Raw genomic sequence first — 11,420 nt, 5'->3', positions numbered from 1 at the left:
CTACTTGTTGCAGTGGCCAGGAGTAAGGATTCTACGTCGTCACGAACTCGATGCATTCCTTGCACAGGCTTTATCTCCCAAACTTTATGAACCAGATCAGCTGCAGGAGCTTAAGGTAATCAACACTGATTCTGTTAAAGAATTTGATATATATTTTTTTAATTGTACACTTGCATAAATTGAAATAGTCGAAACCAAAATTGGAAGTTGGACCAAAACCATTGATTTCTGAAGCATACTGTGATTGTTTGTGGTTTATATTATATTGATTCCCGCGGGATCAATAAAATATGACTATTAAGTGTTTATTTGTTGTGTTTAAATGAAATTTGTATATGATTGCTTTATAAATTAATAGTAATCTGCAGGGCAGCATGTATGTTTTGTAATATTTTGGACCTATGTTTTTGTTCGTGTAAGCTGTTCTTCCATTTGTGCAATGGAGTCATAAAGGAGGTAATGCCAAATGTAACTGGTGAACTCTATCGGATATTTAAAACTGGAGCTCAAAATTGAATCCCAATAAATCAAAGGGGCAGTGGACATGTGATGATGTGATTGGCAAAGAGTAGAGAAAAAATGCTGAATTAATGCAATTTTGGCTACCAGGAAGTGTCTGTTGAATTTCCCCCATAGCCACTTTGAATGTAAACTCACACCCAGAATTTTTAAGTCTTTTTTTCGTGTCTCAAGGTATAAGCATAAAGGAAACTAATTTTGGTAGATTCACAAAATCTGTAACACTTCTATGCCATCAAACGCATCTTTATTAATAGTTCAGTTTCAGACATGAGCCTCAATAATAACCCAATGTTATTACAGAAATTGGATTACTAAATTATTGTTTTAGATGTAAACTGACGCAATCTCAGCTTTGATTTCCAAGTAGAGTAATCCTTGCATATTATCATATTCTCTTTATTAAAAACATTTGATCGGCTGCCCTGTGTTTTTGGTCCTCTTTCAAATATTATGCCAGTGGAAAACATTGCTTCGTATATATAATCACCATGTCATAGGATTTGTGGTCAGGAGAAGTTAATATTTTCAATTACAAAGTTTTACACGACAAGGGTTCCCAAACTTTCTTATGCCGTGGACCAATACTATTAAGCCAGGGATCACGTAGACCCCAGGTTAGGACAATGTAAAGTAAACCTGAGTTTTTGAATTGGCTTAATTCACTTTTGGAAACATCCTACTCCTTTTCAGGAATGTTTGCAAATGGTGACCTAATTAATCTTATAAGTTGGGTTTGGTCAATAAACTAATAAACCACAAGCCTTGGCTGATAATCCAGAAAACCTGGTTCACTATTCTATGATGAAACCTGACAATGATGAGATATCTTGATGTTGAGATTAGCTGCAGGATTGTTGTAAAGCCTATCTGTTGTTCACTGATGCCTTTTGAGAAAGAAAACCTTGCTACTTCTGGTCTTCTGCTCTATGTGCACTAATGTGGTTAATTCTAAACTGCTTAGGTTATAGAGTAAACAGTGATTTGAGAGGAAGCTACAGATGGTGTTTGGAATGGCAATAAAAGACAAGCAAAGCCCAGTTCCTGATACTGAAGTATGAGGCTCTAATGTAGTTGAAACTATTGAACACAACTACCTATAGTGGAGGATCCCTGCTAAGTTTTACATATTGCATTTTGCGTAGAATATGCATTGGGGATCAGGGAAAGACCCTGTTAATAAGCTGCTAACATTGTCACTCAAGTACTGTAAGTAGATGATACTGTTGGTCTCCAGTAGAAATACTTATCATCACAGATTTCACTGACAGCCATCTTGCTTCATATTTTGATTTTGTTTTCAGATTGAAAGCCTGGATCCGCGTGGTATTCAACTTGGAGCCCTGTTTATGAGTGGGGTCGATATGGCACTTTTTGCAAATGATGCATGTGGGCAGCCAATTCCATGGGAACACTGCTGTCCATGGATGTACTTTGATGGCAAACTTTTCCAAAGCAAGCTTATAAAAGTGAGCCGAGAAAAGATACCCTTGATTGACCTCTGCGATGGTCAGGTATGGATTGTAATAAATGTGCAATGAGCAAATTATTTTTAATGTTTGAATAAAAAGTAATACATTTAAAAATACTTGACATTGGCATATTTTGTACTATGTACTTTTTTTTACCCTGGTCTCTTGATTATCATAAAGGATGCCTTCCTGCCAATGAGAACAGTAATAAAATCAATAATAAAACTACTTGCATTATATATAAAAATTGTATTAGTAACAGGTTAAAAATACTGGCACCTCTTCTGTTGTGCTGGAAACCCAGGGCAAACCCTGACCTCCCCATTGCTGCATCCTGCTTGGGCAGTGCTATCAGGGTTCAAAGTTCAAAGTAATTTTAGTATCGAAGTACAAATATGTCACCCTATAAAAGCTTGAGATGCATTTTCTTGTGGGCAATCACAGTAAATAAAGAAGCGCAGTAAAATCATTGAAAGACTGCATCCAACAGGATGAACAAACAATGTGCAAAATAAAAACAACAAACTGTGCAATTACAAAAAGAAAGAGAAAATAACAAGAATAAATAAGCGATAAATATTAAGGGCATGAGATGAAGAATCTATGAAACAAGTTCATAAGGTTGTGGGAGCAGTTCAGTGATTGTGTCAGTGAAGTTATTATGAGTGAAGAGGGTTCCTGACCCTGCTGGTGTGGATCTTGAGACTCCCATACCTTCTTCCTGATGGCAGCAGCAAGAAGAGAGCATGAGCTGGATGATGGTTGCTGCTTCCCTACGACAGTGCTCTGTGTAGATGTGCTCAATGGTGGGCAGGAGTTTGCTCATGATGGATTAGACTGAATTCATTCATTTTTGTCAGCTTTTCCATGCAAGGGCATTGGTGGTTCCATACTAGTTCATGATGCAACCAGTCAATATACTCTGTGCCACACAGCTATGGAAGTTTATCACAGTTGTAGTTGACATGCTAAATCGTTGCAAACTTCTAAGGAAGCAGAGGTGCTGCCGTACTTTCTTCATGATGGCACTTATCTGCTGGACCCAGGACAGATCCTCTGAAATGATAACGTGAAGCAATTTAAAGTCGATGACCCTCTCTGATCTCTGATCCCCTGGTGAGGACTGGCTCATGGACCTCTGATTTTCTCTTCTCAAAATCAATAATCATATCCTTGGTCTTGCTGGCATGGAGTGAGAGGTTATTGTTATGGCATCTCACAGCCAGATTTTTAATCTCCCTCCTGTAAGCTGATTCATCACCACCTTTGATTCAGCGAATAACAGTGGTATCATTGGCAAACTTAATTATGACATTGGATGTCATAGCCTCAACTAAGTATAAAGCAAGTAGAGCAGGGGTCTAAGCACGTAGCCTTGTGGTGCACCTGTGCTGATGGAATTGTGGAGGAGATGTTATTGCCAATCTGAACTGACTGGGGTCTGCAAGTGAGAAAATCAAGGATCTAGTTGCTCAAGGAGGTATTGAGACCTAGGACTTGAAGCTTATTGATTAGCTTTGAGGGGATGATCATATTGAGTGCCGATGAAGAGCAACTTGATGTTAAAGGATTGAGTGAAGAGGCAATGAAATGACATCTTCTGTTGACCTGTTGTGACATTATGCAAATTAAAGTAGATCCAAGTCACTTCTCTGGCAGGAGTTGATATGTTTCATCACTATCCTCTCAAAACACTTCACACTGGATGTAAGTGCTACTGGATGATAGTCACTGAGGCAAGGTTATCACATTCTTAGGCACTGGTATAATTTGAAGCCTCCTTGAAACCTCAGACTGCCGAAGCAAGAAGTTAAAGATATCAATGAACACTCCAGCCAGCTGATCAGCACAGATCTTTAGTACTCGGTCAGGTACCCGGGCCGGATGCTTTCCCTGGATCCATCCTCCTAAAGGATGCTCTTACATCGGCCTCAGAGACTTAAGTCACAGGGTCATCAGGGATTGTGGGAGTTTGTGAAAATACCTCCATGCTTGATGGTCAAATCAAGCATAAAAGTACCAGTGTATTCCCATGTAATAAAGATCAGCTTTGTAAAATAAACTATAATTTTTTTTGATTTATATAATAGCAAAGGCAGCTCTGAACAGTTCAGTTTAAAATGGCATAGGATGCTGTTCTGTGTATTTAACTTAATGTTTAAAACTTTAGTGGACATTATGTGATCTGTCATAGTCAAAGTAATCAGTGATTTGATCAATGAGCCGAACCCCATTGCATGAAAATGGGCCATTGGCTTCTTTGTACTGTCCAGTAATCTATTTGAATAAGGGACTATTATTATGATTGTTAGGTGAAGCTAAGTTCACATTATCTTCATGTGAATTTCCACACCATTCAGCAGTTCATCGTTATCTTCAATCTAAACTGATTCATAGGGTTTCCTTGAACTAATTCCTCGAAAGTAGTTAATTTAGATTGGTGGAGGGGCGTAGCAAATCTAGCAATCAGATAGCCAGGAATACAGTAAAGTCAGTGAAAGGAATAATCAGATAAAATGCACTTATGTCCATGTTCAAGATTAACACATAAATTAGAGTGTGGATTGGCTTTGAGGGCTCGAATGTTCTAGCCGTTACAGAAGCTGTTGTGGCTGAGAGAAGGGCAGAACGAACAGTTTAATATACCAGGATACAAATACTGCAGGTGTGACCAAGGCACAGGTAAGCAAGAAGGAAGAGTAGCCTTTTTGATAAGCGATCATATAACAGCAGAACGTAGGTTCAAATGGTTCCACTTAATATCAGAGAATGTGTACAACCTGAAATTTTTACTCTTCACGGAATCCACAAAACAGAAGAGCATCTCAAAGAATAACTGGCATAAACATGTTACAACCCCAAAGCCCCCTTCTCCCCCCTGCACACAAGCATCAGTAAAGCATCAACCCTCCCCCTCCCTCACTTATTTCAGCAAAAAGATCAGCACCCAGCACCCACCACCCACCACCCACCAAGCAAGCAACAGCAAAGCCCCCAAAGAAAGACCATGATCTGCAGTACAACAAAAACTAACGTTCACCCGACTTTTTTTCGAGTGCTCCAACTTGAGAGTCGGCAGCAAACTCTTCCCCCACCATCAAGAGTGAGGGAGAGAGCGATCGGAGTACAGAGGTCTCCAACAACCGATCCATTGTTTGTGATGTTCCATTTTTTCCTGCAATGCCTCATTCAGCGACACGAGGTTGGAATCAGCTCATCCACAGGGCCGCAAAGCCTCAGAAACCCAAAGGCGCACACACCTTCCGGACTATATCCTTGGGATATTGAAAAGACGGCCAATCAGTGAGCCCCGGGAGCAGGAACCATTGCTCTAAAGAACCTTAGTATGAGTGTAGCTGTAGATCATGGACTCTGACAGAACCCCATCCACATTGAAGGGTTGGGGGGGGGGGAGACATTAAAACTTACGAATGGCACTCTTGAGGGTTCATCCAATGTACAGTATATGAGTGGGATTTAAAAGCAAGAAGGGGAGGATCACTCCAGTCAGGATAGTTTTCTGAGTCAATATATAGAGGACTCTACTCAGGAAGGTGTAATACTAGATCTCCTCTTATGCTATAAAGTTGGTATAAAGTATGGCTGGTAACAGAAATGCCAGTCCTATAGTGAAGTAATGCAGAAGTTACTGGAGAGACTTCTGAGGAACAGAATCTTCCACCATTTGGATCAATGGCCTGGTTAGAAGTACTCAAAATGGTTTTGTGCATGGAAAGTCGTACTTAATGAACCATGTAGAATTTTTTGAAGAAGGACCCAAAAAGGTAGGTGGGGGTAGGGCAGTGGATGCTGTCAGTTTGAATCTTTGACAAGTTCCTGCATGGTTGGCTGGTCTGGAAGGTTAGGTTCTATGGAATCGAGAGAGTGTTGGGAATCAAAATTGGCTGGGATGTACGAGGCAGAGAGTGGTGGTTGAAGGTTGTTTGTTGTAACGGAAGTGGTGAGTATTGGTGTACTTCAGTGATCAGTACTCGGACCCTTGTTACTCATTATTTATTTGAATGATTTGGATGTGAATGGACAAGGCTTGATCAGTAAGTTTGCAAATGACACAGAATTAGATGTGTTATCATAGATTGAGTAAAAATAAAGTCAGGAAGTTATGTTGAGCTTTATGAAACTCTAGTAGTTAAGCCTCATTTGAAGTATTGAATACAGTCCTGGTCGCCCCGTTATAGGAAGCTTGTTGAGTTATTGGAGAGGTTGCAGAAGAGGTTTGCCAGGATGTTGCCTGGATGAGAGAGCATGTGCTATAATGAGAGCTTGGACAAACTTGGGTTGTTTTTTTCTGGAATGAGGAGAAACCTGGTAGAGGTTTTTAAGATTATGTGAGTGGACAGACAGTATCTTTTTCCCAGAGTTGAAATGCCTAACATCAGACAGCATGCATTTAAGGTAAGAGGGGGGTAATTTAAAAGGATGTGAGGGGCAAGGTTTTTACACAGAGAGTGGTGCATGCCTGGAATGTGATGACAAGGGTGGTGGGAAAGGCTTTTAAGAGATGTTTAGATAGGCACATGAGTGTGAGAAAAATGGAAGGATGTGGATGTTGTGTAGGCAGAAGAGATTAGTTAGGTTAACCATTTGATTACTTATTTAATTAGTTCAGCACAACATTGTGGGCAGAAGGGCCTGTTCTTGTGCTGTACTGTTTGTTATATGTTCTAAAACAACCAATTGTAGATGAACTGGTTTTGGCTACTAATTTTATTTATATATTATACAGATGAAAGAAAATAGTTCTTGTAATACTAAGTTCTGGAGAAGATTTGACTACCTATATTTTCTTTTTTTTAAAGATATGCCATCAAAACTGAACTTTAAATCTATTTCCTCAGTCCATTAAAATAATGCAAATATACGGTGACTTGAAAAAGTATTCAGCCCCACAACTGTTTTCACACTTTACTGTCTCATTTTCTAAACTTAAAATATATTGAACTAAGATTTTTTTGAACTAATTACAAAACATTGTACATCTTTTCAAATGGAAAGAAAAAGTCTAAAACCTGTTAATGATTTACTAAAAATTAAAAACCAAAAATTGTGAGGCTGAAAACATATTCATCTCCTTTGTAATTGCTACAGAAACATTCCTCGGGTGCAACTCACCCAATATGTTGATGTAGAACATTGGAGGAATTAGTGAATTCTTAAGAGTAAATAACCGCTCTCTCTGTAAGGTCCAACAGCACTGTAGATTTTCAACAGGCCAATCCAAAATTAAGACAAAAGCGCATTCAAGACAAGTCAGGAGAAATGATAATAGAGAAGTTCAAATCTGGGAAGGGAAAATGACCATCGCAATGACACTGACTATGAACCCTGGAAAAAATATAAAACCACAGCCACACTGCCTAAGTCAGGCCTCCCCTCTAAACTTAGTCGCCAGAGAAGAATGGCACTTGAGGTTATTGTGACACCAACAGTCACTGAGTGAGCTGCAGAAGTCAGTGGCTGCAACTGGAGATGATGTTCATGGCTCCACAATCTCTAAGGCCTTGCACCAGAAAAGGGTATTTATGGAAGAGAGGCAAGGAAGAAACTCTGACTAAAACAAAAAGGCACATCTTGCCTGTGAAGTCTCTGCAAAATGTCATTAGAAGATACTGAAAAGATGTGGAAGAAGATCTTGTGAGACTAAAGTGGAACTTTTTGGTCTGAACGCTAAGCAGTACATCTAGCATAAATCTAATACTGCACATCAACCAGGTAACACAATTCCAAATGTAAAGTATGGTGGAGGTAGCATCATGCTATGGGGATGCTTTTCAGCAGCAGGGACTGGAAACTTGGTGAGGATTGATGCAAGATAAATGCTGCTAAACTCGGGGAAATCCTGGATAAAAACTTTCAGCTGGGCAGTGAACCAAAGCACAGTGCCAGAGCAGCCATGGAGTGGCTTCAAATGAAGAAAATTGAACATCTCTGGCAAGACCTTAAGATTGCTGTCCACTGCCATTCTCCAACTACACTGACACAGCTTGGACAATTTTGTAAGGAGAAATGGGAAAATCTTGCTCTATCATGTTGTGCAAAGCTAATAGAGTCTTATCTAAAAAGGCTACTGGATATTATAATTGTAAGAGGTGGTTTAACTAAGTACTGAGCAAAAGGGGATGAATACTTTTGAACTACTGACATTTTAGTTTTTGAATTTTTGTTTTTTTATGTTTCACAATTTTCCTTGATTTTTTTGGTGCTACTGTGGGGGAGAAAAAGGAGCATGTGATTCACAAATCAAAATTCTCATTTAGATTATTCAAAATCCCTGGTTGCAATACTCATTTTTATGAACAAAGAGTTGGGGGCTGAATACTTTTGCAAGGCGCTGTATTGGGTTAAATGTCTTCCCTCACATATGTTTACATTTGTTTTATAGATAATTATTTTACTGGACATTTGTGCACTGTCTTTGCATCTCAGCCAAATACAAAACATTTTGTGATGAAAAGGCAATGTTGTGCATCCATGATTGTTTCAGCGATATGAAGATTAGAAGAGCTAAGCACATGTTCTGTAGATGTCCTAAACCCTTGAACAACCAAATAATCTAGTTTAGATTACAATTACTAGTCAAAATAAATGGTCGTCACAACAATTTTTTGATACTTTAACACCATTAATATATTTTTAGATACAGAATTTTTAGTCGCAGAATGTTATTTAGAATAAAAAGTCTGTTATCTACAGAGGTGACCATGAAGCTAATGGATTGTTGTAAAAACTCTTCCAGTTCTCTGATATCCTTCAGTAAAGGCAATCCACTGAGGACCTTGTCTTTTAGCTGCTTACTGAAGTAGTCTGCAAGGCACTCTGTTCAGAGCTTAATGGAGAATGAATATATACCAGTCATACCAGCAATGGGTTAAGATTTATAAAAGAGTTCTTATGTTTGCCATTTTTACTCAATGTCTAAAATCAGTTTGATCATAATGATACTTAAAGATTTGGTTCTAATCTTGGAACATAAGGAGTACAAAATGAGCTGCTGGAGGAACTTGGCATGTCAAGTAGCATCTGTGGAGGGAAGTGGACAGTGAATGTTTTGAATCAAGGTCTATCTAACCAATCTTAGAGTTTTACAAGAAAATTGATGAAGGAAAGGCAGTGGAGGTTGTCTACATAATCTTTAATAAGGCCTTTGGCATGGTCCCAAATGGGAAGCTGGTGAAGACGATTCTGTTGCTTGGCAACCAAGATGAGGTAATAAATAGGTTTTGACATTGACTTTGCAGGAAAAACCAGAGCGCGTTAATAGATGGTTCCCTCTCTGACTGGAGGTCTGTGACAGTTGTGTGTCGCAGGGATCAGTGCTAGTTCTGTTGTTGTTTGTCATCTATATCGAAGATCTGGATGATGAATATAGTAAACTAGCTCAGCAAGTTTGAGCATGACACCAAGATTGGGGGCATAGTGGAAAGCGAAGAAGGCTATCAGAGCTTGCAGCGGGATCTGGACTAGCTGGAAAAATGGCAGATGGAATTTAATATGAACAAGTGTGAGGTGATGCACATTGGGAGGACAAACCAGGGTAGGACTTACACAGTAAACAGTAGGGCACTCAGGAGTGTAGTAGAACAGATGGATCTGGAAATACAGATCCATAATTCCTTGAAAGTGGTGTCACAGGTAGATAGAGTTTTGTAAAGAGAGCTTTCAGCACATTGGCCTTCATAAATCAAAGTACTGGGTACAGAAACTGGGATGTTATGTTAAAGTTGTATAAGATGTTAACAGATTTCACGACATATGCTAGTGATATTAAACCTGATTCTGAATCTGACGTTGGTGAGGCCTTATTTGGAGTACTGTGCAGTTCTTGTCACCTACCTACAGGAAAGATATTAATAAGGTTGAAAGAATACAGAGAAGAGTAACAAGGATGTTGTCAGGACTTCAGGAGCTGAGTTACAGGGAAAGGCTGAATAGGTTAGAACTTTATTCCTTGGGGCCTAGGAGAAGAAGGGGAGATTTGATAGATCTTAACCCATTGCTGATATGACTGGTATATGTCCATTCCCCATTAACCTTTGAACAGAGTGCCTTGCAGACTACTTCAGTAAGCAGCTAAAAGACAAGCTCCTCAATGGATTGCCTTCACTGAAGGATATCAGAGAACTAGAAGGGTTTTTATAACAATCCTTTAGCTTCATAGTCATCAATGCAGAAAACAGGCTTTTTATTCTAAGTAACATTCTGCAACTTATTGGCATCTAAAGATACATTAATGGTGTTAGAACATCAAAATTATGAAAGATATACATAGGGTTCAGGTAGGCATACTTTCCGCACTGAAGTTGGGTAAGACTAAAACTAGAGGTTATGGGTTAAGGATGAAAGGTGAAATATTTAAAGAGAATATGACGGGGGCTTCTTCGCTCAGTGGGTGATGAGAGTGTGGAACAAGCTGCCAGCGAAAGTAGTGGATGCTTGTACAATTTCAATATTTACGAGAAATTTAGATAAGTACATGGATGGATGGAGCATTGAGGGCTATGGCCCAGGTGTGATTCTATTGGACTAGGCAGAATAATAATTTTGCACAGACTAGATGGGCTGAAGGGCCTTTCACTGTACTGTGGTGCTTTATGACTCTGTAATTGAAAGAGCAGAGTGGAAATGAAAGGGAGTGAAGAATTGAAGAAGAAGGCTGGTGCAAGAGCTGGCGAACAATAAATGGATCCAGCTGAGGAAGGGTTGCTTCACAGATGCAATTGGAGTGGCTGGCAGAGGTAGCTTGGAAAAAAGGCCTGGCTTGTTCAGAGGGACAGAGTGGGGCAGGTCACCTGAAATGGGAGAATTCTGTGTTCATACCATTTGGAGCTTTAGTAATGTTTTGAGGAACTGTAATAATATAAGAATGAACACAAATATTCTACAATTAATTTTAGGCTGATCAAGCTGCAAAACTTGAGAAGATGCGTCAGAGCATTCTGGAAGGCTTAAACCTTACCAGGCAAGGTCATCCTATTGCTTATCCTCCTCCAGCAACTATGCATTTTTATCCGACTGCAGTTTATCCACGACCTGTTGGACCAATGCTGTCACACCATAGTAGAGGAAGAGGTGTTAGTGGTAAGTAACATTACTATTTTGTCTGTTCTTAAGCATGAAATTTCATTTAAGTTTAAGTATTTTTTTTTCTTAACTTTGTCATTTTATTTTACTTGGCAGCTTATTGTAGCTTTGAAATACTTGTACATATGATTTTAGTTCTGATTTATCAACTCACATTCCAAAGCACTAGGTTAAATAGCTGTCTTCGGAACATGTGGTATGGTGTCAAACAAAAGTCCAAGATTTTAGATAAATCAATTTTAGAAACTGATTTAAATAAATATGAATTTCAAATGTGTAATATGAATTTCAGTATTGTAATATGAAAGTTCTATCTCATTGACGTTT

General features: G+C 39.0%; 1 protein-coding gene across 5 annotated transcripts in view; it reads left to right on the top strand.

The window, feature by feature from the left end:
- LOC140211027 (constitutive coactivator of PPAR-gamma-like protein 1 homolog) overlaps positions 1-11,420 on the top strand; it is a 141,637-nt gene that overhangs the window by 105,755 nt on the left and 24,462 nt on the right. For 3 of the 5 annotated variants that reach the window (XM_072280384.1, XM_072280383.1, XM_072280382.1), the window contains 3 exons: positions 1-115; positions 1,824-2,033; positions 10,907-11,090. In XM_072280384.1, coding sequence (XP_072136485.1) covers positions 1-115; positions 1,824-2,033; positions 10,907-11,090 — 509 coding nt within the window. Of the gene's footprint in view, positions 116-1,823; positions 2,034-10,906; positions 11,091-11,420 lie in introns of those variants that run through there. The other 2 variants (XR_011889372.1, XM_072280386.1) reach the window with 2 other exon arrangements.

The sequence above is a fragment of the Mobula birostris genome, chromosome 16 (assembly GCF_030028105.1).
Source record: "Mobula birostris isolate sMobBir1 chromosome 16, sMobBir1.hap1, whole genome shotgun sequence".
NCBI lineage: Eukaryota > Metazoa > Chordata > Chondrichthyes > Myliobatiformes > Myliobatidae > Mobula > Mobula birostris.
Note: the sequence above shows the minus strand (reverse complement) of the source record. Positions and strands in the feature narration are given on the sequence as shown.